General features: G+C 38.4%; 2 protein-coding genes across 5 annotated transcripts in view; one reads left to right on the top strand and one right to left on the bottom strand.

Annotated features, from left to right (window-relative positions):
- Positions 1–1,460, bottom strand: part of RNF212B (ring finger protein 212B) — an 83,398-nt gene extending 81,938 nt beyond the window's left edge. For 2 of the 4 annotated variants that reach the window (XM_056810062.1, XM_056810063.1), the window contains exon 1: positions 1,244–1,458. The gene's annotated coding sequence lies outside the window, so the exon portion shown is untranslated. Of the gene's footprint in view, positions 1–1,243 lie in introns of all 4 variants that reach the window. The other 2 variants (XM_056810064.1, XM_007479816.3) reach the window with 2 other exon arrangements.
- A 14,545-nt stretch (positions 1,461–16,005) lies between these two features.
- The window catches only part of SLC7A8 (solute carrier family 7 member 8), a 97,701-nt gene continuing 92,673 nt past the window's right edge, over positions 16,006–21,033 (top strand). The window contains exon 1 of the mRNA XM_056810053.1: positions 16,006–17,190. Coding sequence (XP_056666031.1) covers positions 17,037–17,190 — 154 coding nt within the window. The 5' untranslated portion in view covers positions 16,006–17,036. The remainder of the gene's footprint in view (positions 17,191–21,033) is intronic.

Genomic DNA, 21,033 nt, shown 5'->3' with positions numbered 1-21,033 from the left:
CTCTAAGTTCAAATCTGGCCTCAGACACTTATTAACTGTGTGATCCTGGGCAAGTCACTTAACCCCATGTGTCTGTTTCCTCATCTGTAATATGAGCTGGAAAAAGAAATAACAAGCCACTCTAGTGCCTTTGCCAAGAAAGTCATAAAGGGGTTATGAAGAGTCAGACAAGACTGAAGTAATTGAACAACAAAGAATCAACAGGCAGATAAACAGTGGGCTTCTAGAAATAGGGAACAACATTAGTTTGAAGGCATGATACCTCAACTTATTTAAGAAGAGAGTTGTGCAATTTGGTTGGGATGTAGATTGCATAGGGTAAAGGGGAGGTTGCAAAAACAAAGAAGTTATGAGTTTTGAACAATATTTAAATGGCAGAGAAAAATGTGAGAGCATTCAAAGAAGTAGGGTCTGATCTATACAGAAAAAAATTGTCATTAGGGTTGATCCAAATACCTAACAATCTTTGTTGGCAGTAGGAACTGACCAGCACACCCTGAACACAAAGTACTAAAATATTTCATATATTTTGTATGCATTTTTTGCAGCACTGTAGCTAAGTGCAGATAACCAAATTTGGGGTTTAAAGACCTTATGTAAAGTCTCAGGTGTACCACTTTGAATTCTATCTCAGCTCTGCTATGAGACACTGGGCAAGTCACATTTAAAAAAGAAAAAAATTGGATTATTTATATAGCACTTTCCTGTAATCCCAAGAATTTCTCTGGACTTGTTTCCCTATCTGTAGAATGGTTGACTTGGTCTAGATTATCTGGAAAGGTGTCTTTTATCTCTCCTGCCTCAGTTGATTGTTTGTGTAATCCTTTTTAGGAAATGTGTAACAAAACAGAATAGAATGGGTGTTTCCCCCACCTCAGCCCCATACGAAATTGACAGAACTTAATTTTTCTTAAAAATTAAATTATAAGAAGCTATTAGAAAATAAACAAACTTTTTTTTGTAAGATGGTTTGTTTTGTTAGTGAAAACAAACTTCCTAAAACAGAGAGGTTAGTTCTGATGTGGCTGCCTGAAAGTTCCCAGAAGTACAAAACTATCCCGGGTTACTAGTTTTCAGGGTCCAGGTGGGCCCATATGCAGTTTCCGTGAATAACATGAGATTTTAGGAGCATAATTTTTTAAAATAAAAGGTGACAGTTTTCTAAATCAGGGCATCATCTTTGGCAGAGTCCAGGGTCAGCTACAGTAGGATATTGGGGAAATTACCCTTCCCCCCCTTCCACCTGGAAAATCTGGCTTGTGAGGCGATGGAGGCTGCCCTTAAACCCCGATAGGTCTAGAAACCTTCCAGACGCCCGAAAAGGCGGGAAAAAGCCGGGTGTCAGGGCCTGAGGTGGGGAAGTCGGTCGGGTCTTCGAAGGAGTCTTGAACGCAGAGAGAAGAGGAAGTGAGAAGGGAAGGCCCAGTGCGCATGTGAATGGAGAGTGGGCAGTGAGCCCCGTGACTCCGCCCACTTTCCCTCCCTTCGAATGAACTCCCAGCTGTCAGCCCCACCTTCCCTTGCATTTACAACCTCCCTCTCTTGTCAATGACGTCAGCCCACGGCTCCCGAGGGCTCCATCATTTCCCCGGAGCTCAATCCCTGGGATTCCCAGGGAGAGGCTTCTCCCCCCCCCCCCCCCCAATTTGGTGCGGGAGTGTCCTGGAGTACCTCTCGATTGTCAAATTTTCCCATGAGCATTTACCTGGAAAATTCACAAATGATACAAATCAGAACCTGATTGATTGTTTGTTCATTGTCTCAACTTAAGAAAGTGATAGAGAAAAAAGTAGCAATAATGTAGGTTAAATTTTTAAAAGTGTGGCCTGTGTTTTGGAGACCTAGCACACCTATTATAGGGAGAGTCAGTGTAATAGCTGGAAGGGAATTTGGAAATCATCCAGCCCTTATTTTAGAGATGTAAGAACCTTGTCTAGGAGGTTGCCCCAGAAGCTGACTCCCACTCCAGCTCACCATAGTGTTTGCTAATTACCCCACTTCCCATCTCATTCCAGCTATAAGTAGAATAGAATGCTACCCTAAATTAAAAGATTTGGAGCTAACAAGGACCTTAAAATTTTCTAGTTACATCCTAACCCTCAATTTTTTTTCAGTTGAGAAAACTGAAGCCTACAGAGTTTAAATGAGTTGCCCAAAGCATCAGAGTAAGAAATCTAAGATTTTTAACTCAGGTTCTCTGAATTAAAATCCATTACTCTTTCCTCTATACAAAGCTGTCACTAATGCCACTCATTATGTGGAAGAAGTCGGTGTACCAGGCAAATTAAACCACACCAGACCACAAAAGAGTCCTGAGAATAGCAGTGCCCCCCCACACACACACACTAACCCAGCTTCCAGTCCTTCCCTTTCAGCCATTTTCTGAAGGGAACAACCCCTGTGGAATAGGAGTGTGCTGTACTTGTCACCACCAACATTTAACAGCTGACGAACAACTACTAGTGGACAAGTGAGTCCAAAAACAGACAATAAAAGTACCTCACATCCCAGCAACTTACTTTGCTTTTAGCCTAGCCTTGACAACCCTTATCCAAGGAAGCAACTCCTACAGAGAAGAAACCAGCCATGCAGAACAACTGCCAATCAACTGCCCAGGGAGAGGGCAAACCAATGGAGCTGAAGCAGCAAGACACTGAAGAAGGAATAGCTAGCAGCATGTATGAGGCAAAGTCAAATCAATGCCACTACTTGGACTGCTACCTCTAACTACTGACTGGCAGCCAATGGCAAGCCTGAAGCACCTGTGTCCTTAGCACCCACAGGGACTGAAAGACTCAAAAGAAAGTTTTCAGTCCCAAAGCCCTTGAAACTGCCAAATGAAACAATTATTGGGGTAGGTGGTTCAGTGGTTAGAGTGCCAGGCTTGGAGTCAGGAGGACCTGGGCTCAAAATGTGGACTAAGACAGTTCTTACTTTCTGACCCTGGGCAAGTCCTTTGGCACTAATTGCCAAGTCCTCACTGCTCTTCTGCCCTGGATTCTAAGACAGAAGCCAAGGATTATTAAAAAAAAAAACAAACTCTGGCTTCAGTCACTTTCTAGCTATGTGACTCTGGTCAAGTCACTTGACCCCCATTGCCTAGCCCTTACTGCTCTTCTGCCTCAGAACCAATACACAGTATTGATTCTAAGATGGAAGGTAAGGGTCTAAAAAAAACAACAGAAATGATTTTGTTCATGGAAATGTCATTCAAAAATACATGTTACCAGGGCAACTAGATAGAGATCCAAGTCTAGATATAGGAGATTCTGGGTTCAAATTTGACCTCATAAATTTTCTAACTATGTGAACTTGAGCAAGTCACTTAACCCCAATTGCCTAACCCTTACCTCTCTTCTGCAGTAGCAGTTCTAAGACAGAGGGTATGGGTTTCAAAATAAATATAATATGTAATCAGTAATTAGATATAGATATATATATACACATATATACACGTACACATTATCATCTGTTTTGCTGTTGCACTCTAAGGACTATAGGATTTAACTTCTGGCTGAAACCACCTATGTGTGTTGTTTTCTCCATTAAAATATGAGCTTCTTCAGACTAGAAACTGTCTCCCCTTTTCCATTTATATTTTTAGTGCTCTCAAGGTAGTAATCACATAAGTGCTTTTTTTCATTCACTCATATATAATCAACATATTAAAGCACTTGCTAATTGCAAGTACAAAGATGAAATAAAACAGTTTCTGCCCTCAAGGAGTTTATAGGAAGCTTAAGTAGGTGAATATAATATAATAAGTGCATAAAAACTTGAACAAAATAGAATGAGAATCGATAGGAAGGAGAAATCCAACTGAGATTATCAAATAAGACTTCATGGCATGGATGACATTTGAGCTAGATCTTGAAGAATGAGAAGAATTTCAATAGCTGAAAGGCCATTGAAGGTAAAAAGGATGTGCAACTGGAACTGGACACTGCACACTGGAACAACCCAAAGGAAAAGTGATCCAGTTTGGTTGAAATATTGATTATATGAGGAGAGAAGTGGCATCTAAGGCTGGGAAGGTAGATTTGTGGTAAATTCTAAAGGACCTTGAAAACCAGATTTAGAAATTCAGACTTTATTTAATAGATAATGGGGAGGAACAGGTAGGTGGCTCAGTGGATTGAGAGCCAGACCTGGAAACTGGAAGTCTTGAGTTCATATATGACTTCAAGACACTACCTTAGCTGACAAGTCACTTAACCCCCATTGCCCAGCCCTTGCCAGTCTTCTTTCTTGGAACTAAAACTTAGAATCGATTCTAAGACAGAAGGTAAGCGTTTTTAAAAATAGATAATGAAGAACCACTGATGATTTTTTACCAGAAAAGTAGCATGATAGGACTTACATATTAGGAAGATTAATCTGGTAATGGATGTTTAGTCTAGTTCAGCAGATGAGATGTAGAAAGACCATTTAGAAAGCTATCACATTAATGACCAATAACTGGAAGCATAATTGATACCCATAGATTTGGGAACTGGTCAAACAAATTATGATGAGTAAATTTAATTGCATGTTGCTGCTCCATGAGCAATTATGAATGTGAAGAGTATAGAGAAGTATGGGAAGAATTACATGAATGGATCAAAATGTAGTAAGTAGAACTTTACAATTTTGATTACAAGAGAGTTCATGGAAAGAAGAAAAACAACAAATCAAAACTGAACACTGTGTATTTCTTTTTTTTTTTACTGTTTATTGATTTGTATTTATTCTCTGCATTTATTCTTTTTTTTAAATTTTAAACATTATTTTATTTGGTCATTTCCAAACATTACTCACTGGAAACAAAGATCATTTTCTTTTCCTCCCCACCCCCCCTCCCACCACCTTTCCCTCTTCCATAGCCAACGCACGATTCCACTGGTTATCACATTTGTTCTTGACTCGAATCCATTTCCCTGTTGTTGGTATTTGCATTAGAGTGTTCATTTAGAGTCTCTCCTCAGTCATATTCCCTCCACCCCTGTAGTCAAGCAGTTGCTTTTCCTCGGTGTTTTTACTCCCACAGTTTATCCTCTGCTTGTGGATAGTATTTTTTAGATCCCTGCAGATTGTTCAGAGACATTGCAATGAAACTAATGGAGAAGTCCATCACCTTCGATTGTACCACAGTGTATCAGTCTCTGTGTATAATGATTTCCTGGTTCTGCTCCTTTCGCTCTGCAGCACTTCCTGGAGGTTGTTCCAGTCTCCATGGAATTCCTCCACTTTATTATTCCTTTTTGCACAATAGTATTCCATCACCAACATATACCACAATTTGTTCAGCCATTCCCCAATTGAAGGGCATCCCCTCATTTTCCAATTTTTGGCCACCACAAAGAGTGCAGCTATGAATATTCTTGTACAAGTCTTTTTCCTTATTATCTCTTTGGGATACAAACCCAGCAAACACTGTGTATTTCTAAAGAACAAGTTTGGCACCAAAGAAGAGATAAGAGAATTCATCCCCTGGGGGCAGCTGGGTGGCTCAGTAGATTAAGAACCAGGCCTAGGTTGAAATCGAGCCTCAGACACTTCCCAACTGTGTGACCCTGGGCAAGTCACTTAACCCCCATTGCCTAGCCCTTATCTCTCTTCTGCCTTGGAACCAATACATAGTATGGATTCTAAGACATACGGCAAGGGTTTAAAAAAATAAAATAATAATAATAAAAAAAGAGAATTCATCCCCCCACCTCGACTTTTTGCAGAGATGAGAGACTCTAAGTAGGGAAAACTGTATATAAAATCAGACTTGGCTGGTGTTCGTTAGGTTTTCAGAAGAGTTTTTTTTTTCATTCTTTTTAATTTTTAGTTATGACCAATTTTTTTTGTTATAAAGTTCTCTAAAGAAGAGAAAGATGTATATATTTGGCAATGAAGGTGATGTAGGAACAAAAGTTACCAATAAAACTTTTTTAAAAACCTTTACCTTCTGTCTTATCAGTACTGTGTATTGGTTCCAAGGCAGAAGAGTGGTAAGGGTTAAGCAATAGGGGTTCAGTGACTTGCCCAGGGTCACACAGCTGGGAAGTATCTGAGGCCAGATTTGAACCTAGGACCCCTGTCTCTAAGCCTGGTTTTCTATCCACTGAGCCACCTAACTGCCGCCACCTATAAAACTTTGAAAGGAAATTATTATGTAAATAGTCCAAAGTGACAGATATTGAGGTTCTGAATTAGGGTAATGGCTATGGGAATGTACAATAGGGAATAGATGCAAGAGATACTAAAATTGATAAAGTCTGCCCATTAATTAGATATGGAGTATAGCAAAGGGAAAAGAATCAAAAACGTCTCTTAAGGATAGAAAAGGTATACATAGAAGAATAGTGATACTATAAATATAAACAGAAAAATCAGGAGGTTTTGAATAATGAAGAGCATTTGACTTTGCCATAGCATGAGAACTAGAGTTCCTAGAGCTGGTGCTACTATTTCACAATAGTATATCTACATATATGTATATATAAGGTATATTATTATTAATTAATATATTAATGTAATAGTATATCTAGTTATCATGTAATAGTATATAGTGTACATATATATGTATATATATATATATGCACAAAATATTTCTATTCCTCTTTGAGGTAGGTAATAGAAGTATTATTATCTCCCTTTCATAGCTGAGAAAATAGAGGCTTTGAAAGGTTAAGTGAGTTCTATGGTCAAGTAAGTATCTGAGATAACTAGAAAGTACCCAAGGCAAGATTTGAACCCCTGTCTCCTGACTCCAAGTTCAGAACTCAATTCAACAGGGCTTAGATGAATTCACTTTTCTCTGGGTTTTAATTTTAATTTCTTCATATAAAATGAAGAAGCTAACCTAGAACAGGGTTCTTAATTCTTTTGTGTCATGGATATCTTTAGAACTCAAGTCAAATCTATAGACACCTTTCTGGTATGATGTTTTCAAATTTATAAAATAAAAAATATATAAATACAAAAAACCCCAATTGTACTGAAATATAGTTACTTATACATTTTTATAATTATTTATATACATTTATGTTTATAAAAATAGAAATAGAAAAGTGAGGAAAATGAGTATAGAATGATCAAAGGCATAGCAGGCTTTTAATAATTTACATTTATAAACAAAATACTTTACATTTAAAATTATTATATTACACATATACACATACACACTGTGTACATGTATGTGTATGTATAAAGTAAGTTCATAGATCCAAGGTTAAGAACACCTGAGAGATGATCCCTAATATCCCTTCCTGCCCTTGATCTTCTGAGAATGTTTAGGGAAAATTTTGGTTTGGGAGAAAATGAAATTCAACAAACTAGGTTCTGTGTGTTTCCTTTCCAGTTCTTCCATGTATTTCTGGCATCATAGTCAATGATAATGGCTATGTGTGAAGTAAGGGGAAAAAAATAAACAAATTTAAGCATATCCCTTCTAGTTATTCCCATGGTACATGCATGGCAAGTTCACTCCTGGACAAAGACGACGGACAAGAGACTGGATAAGGTAAGCTTTGAGAAATTTTGCTTCTGACCCTAAGATTTGAACACAAGATTCAGTAATAACTGAATTTTAACTTGAATATAGACTTCAATTCTGTGTGAAATTCTGTTTAGCCAGAGGACTGAAGATGAAACGCACAACCTGTTTCCAGGCAACAAAGTGATAGACATAATTTTGGATATGGCCAATGTGGGAATATAGTTTTGTTAGATTATGTATATGTTATAAAGGTTTTCTTTTTTTTTTAATTGTTCAGGAGTGAGCAACGAGAAAGAGAGGTAACAATTGTTTCTATAAATAAATAGATGAGCTAATGAATGAACAAATAAATAAAAAAGTAAATGAACAAATGAAATAAGTGAAAAATCAAAAAACTGCTGATAGTCATCTCATATGGCAAAAGAGAAAAGAAATGAAGTTTATTTACAATGCTCATTTGCCCAATGTTTACAATAGTCTTCAAGGCCAAGTTTTTAGTTGTATTTTCCTCTCCTTCCTACAAACTCCCCTGACCATTAAGGTTTCCACTGATTGCTTTCATAACATGAGTTTTCACTTTCAGTAAACCTAAAATCCATTATATTGCCTGGGGACTTGCATTATTATCTTTTTAATTTTTAAAAAATTTATTTGGTTATTTATTAAAGTTTCCTTGATTCTGTAGGAAGATAGCACAATAGGATAGGAAATTTTCTTGTTCTCTCAATTCTCCCATGAATTATTAAAAATAGTGCCTCAGAGTGAACTTTAAAGCAGCAAAAATAGTTAAGAGCCAGGGAGAAACAATCATCCAACATAGGACAACTTGGAAAAAAGCTGGAAAGCTCTGGGTGGCATTATAATTAATTATTAGGGAATTGCATCATGAAGTTCTTGAGTGAATACAGAAATGAGAACTGAACTGGGTTCTCCCAAGTTGGTAGGACAGGGGTTATTGGCAGACTGATAACAAGAAAGACCCAGTGATGAAGTTCAAATTAGGTGAAGTAGAATGTCTTAGTTAATGAATCTTCTCCTCATTCCCACACACTGAATATGTTTTCTGGGTTTTTGTTCCCCTAAAGCTATTAGCATGAATGGCTCAGTTGAATAGAGCAAAGGGCAGTAGACAGAAGAATAATTTGCCAGGATTTTTTGTCTCTAATGTCACAGAAGAGATTCATCAACATCTCCAAAAGAGCGTAAATGGATCATGCTAAAAAAACAGGTCTGCTTGTAGACACTGGTTAAAAATCCTCAGGATTACATTGACCTATAAAAGGCATAACTTCCTTTGAATTTGTGGATTTGTCCCAAAGACAAGGGTAATTTTTTTAAAAAAAAAGGTATCTCCATCGTTTTCTTTTTGCCTTGTGCCCTGCCTGATCTTACCTATCCCCTTCCCCCTTTTCTTCATTTACTAAATCTTCCTCTCAGGACACTTAACAGAAATAGATGATCTAGGGTTTGGTTCTAGACCACCACAATAAATGAGTATCTCCATAAAGTGAGTCGCATTAATTTTTTTGTTTCCCAGCATATATAAAAGTTATGTTTACACTATAATGTAATCTTTTCAGTGTGCAATAGTATTTTTGTCTAAAAAAACGAGATGGGGCAGCTAGGTGGCTCAACAGACAGTCAGCCTGGAGAAGGGAAGTCCTGGATTCAAATTTGACCTCATACACTTCTTAGCTATGTGACCTTGAGCAACCCCAATTGCCTGGTCCTTATCACTCTTTTGCCTTGGAATCAATACTTAGTATTTATTCTAAGACAGAAGGTAAAGGTTGAAAAAATAATAATAATGTACATGCCTTAATTAAAATTTTTTTTTCCATTTGGGATTTTCTTGGGAAAGATACTCATTTTACATATGAGGAAACTAAGGCCATCTGAGTTAAGTGACTTGCCCAGGGTCACACAGTTAGGTAGTTTCAGGCCAGATTTGAACTCAGTAAGGTAAATCTTCCAGATTCCGGGCCCAGGTCTCTATCTACTGCAATACCTAGTTGCCCCTAATTTTTATAAATACTTTATTGCTCAAAAAAAAATGTTAGCCATCATTCCAGCCTTCAGACAGGTGTAATCGTTTTTGCTGGTAGAAAGTCTTGCTCGCAGTTGAGGGCTCCTGGATCAGGGTGCTAGTTGCTGAAAGCTGGAGTGTCTGTGGCCATTCATTAAAATAAGACAAGAGTGAAGTTTGTCAAATCTCAGGGGAGTCAGTGGAGTGGTCTGAACACACACATTTATCAATTATTTGCCATCTCCTCAAAACAATTTATAACAGAAATGTCAAAGATCACAGATCACTCTAAGAGAATAATAATGAAAAAGTTTGAAATAGCATGAGGATCACCAAAATGTGACACAGACACATGATATGTGCACATGCTGTTGGGAAAGTGGCACCAAAAGACTTGCTCGATGCAGGGTTACGACAAGCCTTCAGTTTGGAAGAAAAGACAATATCTGTGAAGTTCAATAAATGGAAATGCAATAAAATGAGTGAGTGCCTCTATTAGAGTCCATAACTCAATAAGCCAAAAACGATTTGCCAATTGAGAAACAGCCTCTAAAAAAACAAAAAGGTTCTAGATGTGTTGCAGTGTTTGTCTGATTTCTCTGGGTGTGTGCATGTACCCTGTAGGTGTAGGTGTAGGAAATTGTGGAATGGATCATGGAATGTTTTTCATCTTGCGAAATCCTCAGATTATTATTATTATGAAATCCTCAGATTATTAGAATGGCAGTTGGTATATTGGCATAGAAAACCAACCTTGAAACTACAAGAACCGGCTTCAGTCCTGATTTTTATACACTAAGATTATAATGACAAAGAAGATGTAGGGGGCAAGTAGGTAGCACAGTGGATAGAGCAGCAGGTCTGGAAATGGGAGATCCTGAGTTTAAATCTGGTCTCAGATACTTCCTAGCTATGTGACCCTGGACAGGTCACTAAATCCCAATTGCCTAGCTCTTACTGCTCTTCTGTCTTAGAACTGATATTAAGACAGAGGGCAAGGACTTTTTTTAAGGTATAGAATGATACGTGTATAACTCAATGGAATTGCTTGTCAGCTCTGGGAGGAGGGAGGAAAGAGAGAAAGGAAAAAACATGAATCTTGTAACCATGGGAAAATATTCTAAACAAATAAATAAATAAATACAATTTTAAAGTGTAGAACTGCTTAGATAGATGGAGTCTCTTCACCTCTTCACTTAAGAATTCCCTACTCTAAGGCATCCATAAGGGCAATCTTTAGTTTCACCCTTCTTTTTTCTCACCTAATACAGATGATGTATAGGACTCCCTGCAAAAGAGAGAAGCAAATTAATTCAATTCTTTGTTTTAATAACAACTATTATTAACCGTGATCTTAGAGACAGAATTGAGAAATAAAATGGTATAGTTGCTAAAGGAGCAGCCTTGGAATCTAGAGAGCTTTGCTCAAATTCTGAATGATACACAGAAGCTAATATGTGATCACGAGCAAGTAAGTCACTTTACAACTCAGTAGCCTAGGCAATTCTCCAAAACTACATATTAAGGTTGCTAATCTGCATTAGTAGGAGTTTCTATGCCAAGAGTTCCCAATATTGCTGAAATCCTAGGATGTGTGTGTGTGTGCATGCATGCGTGTTGGGAAAAGAGGGAGGAGAAGGAAAAGTGAGTTTAGAAACTCATTATTAGGGAGTAGCAGAAAATAGAACAGTAGTCATTGGATTCATAGAAGGGCAGCTAGGTGTCCCAGTGGATAGAGTACCAATCCTGGAGTCAAGAAGACCCATATTTCTGAATTCAAATCTGGACTTATTCACTTACTAGCTATGTGACCCTGGGCAAGTCACTTAACTCTATTTGCCTCAGTTTCCTCATCTGTAAAATGATCTGGAGAAGGAAACAGCAAACCATCCCAGGATCTTTGCCAAGAAAAACCCCAAATGGGGTCACAAAGAGTCAGACATGACTAAAAATAACTGAAAAACAGTCATTGGATTAGCTGAAATGTATTCATTGCAATGTCATGTCTCTCTTTGTACAGTAGATGTCACCCATTCCCAGCCTTTCTCTAGAAGAGTGACACTAAATCAGTATTTGTGATTTCACCTTCTCTTCTACTTTCCTCAGGTTAAAAGGGAACAATCTGCTCCCAGCAGAGGTAAGCAATATTAAAAATATTGGATTTTTGGATATTGGATATTAGAAACAAACTAGATATGATGTTAATGTGGAAAATGTGAACTGGTATTGGTAGGTCTTTTAGGTCTCAAAACACATTAGAATGGATGTTGGGGTAATACATTTCCAGCACAGGCATAAAAACACTTAAGCACAGGGGGTAGCTGGGTTGCTCAGTGGATTGAGAGCTAGGCCATGTTTCCTAGTTTTATGCCCCTGGACAAGCCCATTGTCTAGCCCTTATTGTTCTTCTGCTTGGAACCAGTACAAAATATTAATTCTAAGATGGAGGTAAGGGTTAAAAAAAAAAAAGAATAATACTGAGACAAGGAACAGATCAAATTCCCTAAATTCCTTTAGAATGAAGATCTAGATTTAGACCTAAGATCAAAGGGCTAAAAAAGAACCTTGGAAATCATCCAATCTAATACCCTCATTTTATAAATGTGTAAACTGAGACCCAAAGCAGAACCAGGATTCTGACTTCCAAAACCAGGGCTCTTTCATCTATGCCTCATTCTAGTAGGTGTTTATTTCACAAAAGATCCCCATACTTAAAGTGTTTATTCAATATCTGATTAATTGAAAATATTACTGATTCTTCCTCTGCAACATCTCTCCCATCTGCCTCTCTTTTCTATCCTTATACTACCATCACCTAAGTTCAGGTCCTTATCATCTCTCCCTAATAGATCTGATTCCAATTCTTTTTTCTACAACCCATCCTCCACACAGCTGCCAAACTTAAATTGCTTAAATCACAGTTCTGATTATGTCACCTTCTCTCCTGCTCAAGAATTTGCTATTGCTTCCTATTGCCTCTAGAATAAAATACAAAAGCCTTTATAATCAGGCTTCAACTCATCTTTCCAGATGGATTCCACATTATTTCCCCCTCATGTTCATTATTTTCTGGCCTAAATGACTTGTTTCCTTGTCCTTTCTCACTTCCATAATTCCTTGTGGTCTTTACATTCAGCCCGAGTGCTTAATGCTACAAAAAGTCTATCTTTCTTATAAGGGAATATCCCTCCATTGGGGAATGGCTGAACAAACTGTGGTATCTGATGGTGATGGAATATTTTTGTGCTGTAAGGAATGATGAACTAGAGGATTTCTACACGAACTGGAAGAACATTCATAAACTGATGCAGAGTGAAAAGAACAGAACCAAGAGAACATTATATACAAAAAGTGAAAAATTGTGGAACAATCCAATGTAACAGACTTTATTACTGGTCTGGTAGCAAGGCAATGATCCAGGACAATCCAGAAGAAGTTATGATAAAGAACACTATCCAAATTCAGAGAAAGAACTGTGGGAGTAAAAACAAAGAAGAAAAACATATGATTTGTCACTTGTTTATATGAGTATATGATTTGGGGTTTTGGTTTTAAAAGATTCCTCTACTATATGTAAACATGGAAAAATATTTTTAAAATAAAAAAAATGTTATCTTTCTTGACTGCCTGGGATTGTCACTTCTCTTCCACACCAGATTATTTTATATTTACTTTGTTAAAATTTGCATTTACTTCTCTAGTTTTACATTCTTTCAATCCCATTTCATTCCATAAACATTTATTAACTGCCTACTTTGTACCAGGCATTATAGTAAAAGGGAAAAGACATTTTCTGCCCTCAAGGAGTTTATAATCTAATGGGAGAGCCAAAAGGCAAGCAACTATATAGAGAGCAAGCTATCTGTGTGATAAATAGGAAATAATTAAAAGAGGGAAAGCACTGGAATTAAGAAAGGATTAGAAGGGACAACCAAGGGACTTAGAGGATAGAGAGCCAGGCCTGGAGACAAGAGGTCCTGGGTTCAGGTTTAGCCTCACTTACTTCTCAGCTGTGTGACCCTGAGCAAGTCACTTAATCCCAGTTGCCTAACTCTTACCACTCTTTACCTTAAACTTCTAAAACAGAAGGTAAGGGTTTGAGAGAGGGAGAGAGAGAGAGAGAGAGAGAGAGAGAGAGAGAGGGGGGGGGGGGGTTAGGAAAGGCTTCCCATAGAAGATGGGAATTTAGTTGGGACTTAAAGCCAGGGAAACCAATAGAATAGATTTTCCTTGATGTTAGGAACTATTTAATTTTTGTCTCATTTCCAATGCCTAGAACAGTGTCTGGCATATTAATAGGCCTGAATAAATGTTTGTTGAATTAAACATCAGTCCTTGAGTAAGGTGAGGGAAATATATCACACTATTAATAGCTGTTCACAAAGTGTTTTTCAAGGACACCTAGGTGGCATTTTAGTTAATGGGAGCATCTAGAGTCAGGAAGACATGAGTTCAATTCCAGCTTCAGATATTTACTAGCTGGATGACCTTGGCCAAGTCACTTGACTCCCTTTTGCCTTAGGTTCCTTATCTATAAAATAGAGATAATAATAGCCCTACCTCCTAGGCTTGTTATCAGAATCCAATGAGATAAAATTATAAGTCATTTAGCATGGTCTTAGTATATTTTTATTTATTTGTATATATACAAATATATATTTTATTTACATGCATGGGCACACACATACATATATATGCATATAAGCTAGGGGCTAAAGAAACACCAATAACAATCTGTAGCAGCTTTCACTTTATAGCTCTATATTTCTAATATGACTGTACCCAGAAAGTTATCTTCTCCTCTAGCGCTGTTGCCTGGGAGTTAAGTCTTCTGAATCTATCCTGTGTTGAGGAAGTTTTGTACTAGTCTGCTAAGATACCAAAGAATGCTAAGACACCTTAAATTCATTCTAAAAATTCACATTAAATCTCTGTCCTTAGTCAGAAATAAGTTACAAAAAGAAGCCATATTTGCAAGAATAAAAAAGTGGAGTATATTCTTTTTTTTTTTAATGTGTCTCTCTCTCAGTGGCTGATCTGAACTAGACTGATTAATAGTACCTAAAAAATTTGAAACTGTAGGTAATATAGTCTTATTATGTATTAAATTACAATTTCAAACTTCAAGCAAATGTTAAAGGCAGCACCCCCAAAAAAGTTTCATTTGCACTTGACTCCTTCCCTCCTAGAAAGTTTACTTGCTACATTTCTTTTCCCATTTCCCTGTCTTTCCGGTTCTCTTTGGCTGAAATTCTCCTTTCACCTCCCATTTTGCTGAGGCTTTCAGTTTGCTTTGTCTCTATCAAATTCCAGGTAGGGGAAGGGGCTGAGGGCCATAACCTTTGAAACTTCTTAATGAGTGATCAAGGAGCAAAAGACTTGGAAGAAGTTTCAAGGACAGAAAACTCAGTCTTGGACTTTTACTCCTTTGCAAAGTTACTATGAATCCAATCTTAGGATTGTAAATTGTTGTTTTTTAATGGACTAGTTCAAACCTTTCTTAATTGTCTCACGATTCAAAGAATTGTTTATTTTTTAAAAGGGAGCAATCTTTGAGTCAATTTCTGTAATCCATAACCTTAAGGAATTTGGGCTTTTAGACTCCACCTCCCATAAAACGGAAGCACGGTAAGCTGAACACGTAGTTGGCTCAAAATACCTTTATGTTTCTATAATGCTACCTACGGAAGTAATTCAGAACTTTCACAATGATTTAGGATTGTAAATAGGGATGTTGAAATGAGATGCAGTGATTTGGGGAATAAAATGCTGCCTACAGGGCAAGAAGGGTTGGGGCCTGGGGTGGGGTGGGGAGGCTGGATGGGGGAAGAACTGGGGAATTACAGTAATAGTAAGGTAATTGATTAGCCATGACTATCTCATGATCAGTAAACTATTTCTTTTTCTCCATTCAAACAATGTAGTCACATTTTTAAATTGGAGTTGTGAAAGGTCCCATTGAGTCAAATTTGTTTCATTCTTTGCTTGTGACTAGGATCCAAGCCTTATTTATCCTTAGACTTGTAGTCTGTCATTCTTAGTGTCTCATTTGGTCTTCCTTGTAAAAGTTTCCAATTGAGAACCAGTCACCTCCTCCTCCCCACCTCTACTTCCCACCCCAATACTAAAAATTAAAAAAAAAAAATCAACAATCATTTAAAAAACAAAACCACAAAAAAAATCCATCCATTTCTTAAGCTCTAATAGGGAATGCGCCCCCTTTCTATTATTCCTAATTCTGCTCTTCTTATTTCCCCTACATATGTTCAAATTCTGTCTCTCTCAGTCCTTCAGAGACTTGGAGGAGTCATTGTGGTGTTCTTAGCCCCTGGTACCCCCCAAGTGATCTCTACTTAATTCTTTTAAAACTTTGTCATGAGTCCGATTTATTTCTGGAGTTAAAACGGTCTCCACAACTGCTCCCTTATTTATAAGGCTCACAAATGTTGCATGACATGTAATGCTATACCAGCTAATGAGTCTCCCGGAACATTTGCTAGGGGAGGGATTCACATCCAATTTGTTACAAGGAGGGAGATGGAAGAGAGAAAACTGCATATCCCATTTTCCTCCGAGATCTTTGGGGTTTGTGTGCTAATACTGAAATCGAAGAGGAGGGAGGAGAAAGCTGCTGAGGATGGAGAGAAAAGCGAGAGGAGGTGGAGCTTGTACTGTGAGTTAAGGAAATAAAACCCCAAGCTGAAGCAAAAGGCTTTCACACGTGAAGAAGCTACTCTCCTATAGCTAAGCAGACAGAGATGGAGAACTCTAGGCTATAAGACAGAGAGAGAGAGAAAAAAAAACCATAACAAGGACAGGAAGAAAAGAGACTAGCAAATAAGAATAAATGAGAACACTGGGAAAAATCTGAAGGCTGGAGAAGGGAAGAGAAGGGGAGGAGAAGGGAGGAGAAAGGAAAACCCACACCCGGTGGAACAAAATCTAGAGCAAACCGGCTGTGTCTGCAGTTTGTTTTTCTGAAAGAGAAGAAAGCACCTGAGGATTGTCTTATTTCTTTTCTTTTTCCCAAGACTCAGTCAATGAAAAAAATACTCTTACCCTCATAGCAGGAGGGAAAAGGGGTGGGGCAGCGGCACTGAGCTAAAACTCAATTTGGGTTTTGGTCAGAGGAGAGAACTGAAGTGAAATCTCAACTGTCTTTTTTGGTACATCTGAAGGAAGCAGCTGCCTGTGTAAACTGAGGAGAACTCAGCCCTGGTTGTAGAGCTCCGCATCCCCTCACTTCTGTGATTTCTAGAGGGAGTAGCTGGTACAGTTCTATTTTTGTACACATGTCTATTTTTCCTTTTTAAATCACTTTCTTTGGTGGTAACCTAGAACACAGAGAACGTGTCTTAGTTATAGTCATAGCAATTTAAGATTTTCTTTTTCTGTGTGTGCCTTTTTTAAAGGGCCAGGAGGAAGGGTCATTTTAGGGAAAGGACATTTCTTATTTGCAAGGCTAAGGAAGCCACACAGACATATTCATAGATAGGCAGACAGAGAGGAAGGAAATTTCAGTGGTTGATTTCATTCCGATAAATGATGGAAGAAAAGGCCAGGCACCGAAACAACGCCGAAAAGAGCCCCACAAGCGGGAGCGAATCTGATCCTGGCCCAGATGCCGGTTCTGAAGGGGGTGGAGTAGCACTGAAGAAAGAGATTGGGTTGGTCAGTGCTTGCGGCATCATTGTAGGTGAGTCTAACTGGTTTTCCTTTCTTTCTGTGAGAGCTAAATGGGACTGGACCATATCTTTCCCCCTTGAACCTCTTTCCCCTCATGGAATTACCTAACAACTAAAAAATTCTCTATACACCTTGGAACATTTGGTGAAGTAACCAAAATTCACCTATGCCTTACCCCACTCTTTAAGGAGTGAGCTGCAAGGGATGCACAAATTATATTCCTGTTCAAGGCCAAGAAACCAATAAAATATAGTTAAGAGTTGAATGGTCCCATCAATATTTAGCTTTGTGCCTGTAACCTTGGGGTCAGGTGGCGGTCAGGTTGAGAGGCCGCCTAGAGACATGAGGATTCAGATTGCAGTTCTGGATAATTCTGATGTCTGCTGCCCTAATGAGTGCACCTATCCAACTCTTCTTCCAGAAAAGTCTTTATCATACTTCTCAGAAGCAGGAATGACTAGAAAGTGGAGTCTGGGATGAACAGACAGATAAAAATATTTTCTGCAATTGGAGGGCTGCTGTCTCCTTCTGGGGATTCGTTTCTGGGTGCCAATGGGGGTGGGGGTGGGGTGGCAGCCCTTCTCAGAATGGTGGCCCTTATTTAGCACCTCTGGAGTTCTGTAGTGACCAAAGATCTTAAGTCTTGTGTCCAGTTTCTAGGCAACACTTTCTAGAAAAGCACTGGGCTGCTGAGTAATAGCAATTTGCTCAGTCTTTCCTGGGGGAGTTATCAGTTCCTGTGTCTCTTGCTTTCTATGATTAAGAGGATTTAACTCTCTTCACAGGAAAAGCAGTGCTGTGATAATGATATTTGCATGTTAGCTTATCCCTTCTAACATCAATTGTATAACTTATTGTTTTCTGGTGCCCATCTACCTGTTTAGCTGGATGGTCCCCACATTCCAAGCACTCCAGGGAGTGATTTCTTTTGAACTATGTGAAATGGAAATACCTAGGCAGAAACACTCCTTACCCCCACACCCAATTCAGATAAAGTTCTCTTAACTACTACTCTCAAGGTTTGGTCATTGTTACTACTTCACTATCTATTCTCCTAGTTATTGTTTAAATCTGGATCCTGGGGAGCTCACATTATCTCTTTAATCTTTGATTTCTGCTTGTGGGAGAGGGTAGAATAGAGTGGGGGTGGAGGGTTAAGGAGGAGCAATTCATCTGCTCTTCCTAAGACTCTTTTGTTAAAAGGTTGCAATCAGAAAAAAAATCTTCCGATTCTTAGTGACTTCTATTTGCCTCTTTTTCAGTCTATCTCTTCCCAAATAATCTCAGCTGAGGACACAATATAGGTACCACCACATGCTAACATGAAGGTCTATAAATAGCCTGAAACCTGTCACCTCTTTCACCAGTTTGACTGAGAAGATTAAATATTTTTATTCCCTTTTAGGCAGGTTTCTGATCAAGACTCCTACATACATACATTCTTACTCCCCAACTCTTCCCCCCTCCCACTTTCAGCACCCCAATACACATTTTTTTCTGTATGCTCCAATGGCTCATAATCAATTTTTAAACATAGATTCTCTACTAGGTATTTCCCTTTTATTTAAGGAATTTGAGGAAGTGGGGATGTTCAGCTGGGATTGATACGGTCCCAGCTGTTTAAACAGTGATTGGTCCATGAGCCCATATGCCATCATTTTTTGAGTGTGAGAACAATCTAATCTTGGGCACACCAAGATTCCAGAAAATGTCATTTCTGTTACAAAAATAACAACTCTGGAGTTCTGTAGTGACAAAAGATCTTCAGTGTGTTTATTTTTTAAAGAGAGAATGAGCAAGATATTTTTCTCAAGAGTCAGAGCCTTTATGGATGCCATTCTGCCCAAATATGAGCCAAAGTGATAACTGCATGCTATTTAAGATGACTTTGCTTAGCTGCATGACTGCTTCTTAATAAGCATCATGTACACTGGAAAAGGTGCTGAATTTGGAGCCAGTGAGCCTTGTGTTCAAATTCCAGTTCTGCTGCTTTACAGACTTGACCTTGAGCAATTTAATCTGGGAAAAGTAGAAGGCTGGTCTTTTCAGTATTAAATCTATAACCCTAACACAGATTGCTAGTCTGAGGGTTATACAGAAGCTGTTACTCAGTTGCCATATTCATTCCAGGAGTATTCTGGCCTGGGCAAAGAGATTTCTTTCCTTGCTAAATTGTTGCAAATAGTATTTTTCATAAAGTTGAGCAATAGCACTACAGATCTTGGCAAAGGAGGAAAGGACAAATCAAAGGGCAAAAGAGAGGAAATTATATTTCAGCCAATGAGTTGTGGAGAAATGAGACCCCTGTCCTCAACTACCTATCCTCCCTATCAGTTCAATTTAACAAACATTGAGAGCTGGCATGGGTCGGGCACTATTCCAGCCTCTAAGGGGGGGAAAAACAAAAAGGCAAAAACAATCCCTGACCTCAAGGTGCTTATACTTTATTTAATTTTGAATGTAAAACTGTAGTTTAGATTATGTACACAGAAAAATGCAAAGTATTGCAAAACATGCAAAGTAAACACAGCTAGGTGGTGCAGTGGATGGAACCTCAGCCTGGAGTCCAGAAGACCTGAATTCAAATTCGGCCTCATCTGTAAAATAAGCTGGAGAAGGAAATGGCTAAGCACTCCAGGGTCTTATTAACCAAAAAAAATAACCCAAATGGTGTCATGAAGAACCAACACAACTGAGACAACTCAATACACACTGGAATAATTTGGTGGGAGAGAGCATGGCCAGTTAGGAATATCAGGAAACTGCTAGTTGGAAGCCTAGGAATAGCCTAAGGATTACAGAAGCTAGGCATGAGGAGAAAGGAGAGCATTCCAGACCCCAGGAGAGTTTTTTACAAAGGCAGAAGGCAGGCTGGGAGTCTTGAATTTGATTCAAATGTAGAATACTCTAGGTGGAAATGTATAATGTGCCTGGAAAGATAGGCTGGAAGAGGATTGTGAAAGGGCTTTCAAGACCACAGTAATATTTTATCAGATGTTATTGAGATGAACAAAACCATACCTGGGGAGTCTTTTGGTTCTTAAAAAGAGAGATAAATAATTAGTCAGCATTTTCTAAACACTTATGTTGTAAAAAATAAGATGGCAGGCATTGGGAGATATTGTCTCCCTCTCTTTAAATTGAGTTCCTTGAGAGTAGGGACTGCTTTATGCTTAGCACTTCAATGCTTAGCAAAAATATAACAAGTGGCTTATTTTTAGGACCTTGCCCTCTTTCTGAGAATCAGTATTACAGATGGGTTCCAAGGCAAAAGAGCTGGAAGAGCTACACAACTGGGTTAAGTGACTTGCCCAGAGTCATCAAGTTTGGGACTGAGGCCAGACTGGAACCCAGGACTTTCTGTCTCTAGTCCTGGCTGCTCTCCTGTAATAAGTGATTAAGAATGCCTTTCCTGTTGGCTGTTTCACAAACAAGGTAGTTTTAACACTTCACGTTACTGGGAATATCTCCCAATTTTTCTCAATTTCAGGGCCCTCCCTATGTTAATTATTTCCTATTTAAACTATATATAGATTGCCTTGTGTATATTTTGTATGTTGTCTCTTCAAATAGAATATCATCAATTAGGTTATGGACTGCTTGAGGTGTGAGGGACCATCTCTGCCTCATTTTTGTATCTCTAGCTTCTGGCAATTGCTTGGCACTTAGTAGGGGCTTAGTAAATGTTTATTAAAATTAAAATTCATTCGTTAAAATTCATTCGTTCCCTTTACTAGAGCTTCCAGCATCTAAGGTAGGTGAGAAAAAAGAACACTTGAATATAGCAATATTGACCTTAAAAAGAGAGAACTACCAAAGAAATTATACTATTTGGTCTTTAATTGGGGCAAGG

The sequence above is a fragment of the Monodelphis domestica genome, chromosome 1 (assembly GCF_027887165.1).
Source record: "Monodelphis domestica isolate mMonDom1 chromosome 1, mMonDom1.pri, whole genome shotgun sequence".
In the NCBI taxonomy this organism is placed as follows: domain Eukaryota; kingdom Metazoa; phylum Chordata; class Mammalia; order Didelphimorphia; family Didelphidae; genus Monodelphis; species Monodelphis domestica.
The sequence above is the reverse complement of the archived record's forward strand: the minus strand, read 5'-3'. Positions and strand labels throughout refer to the sequence as shown.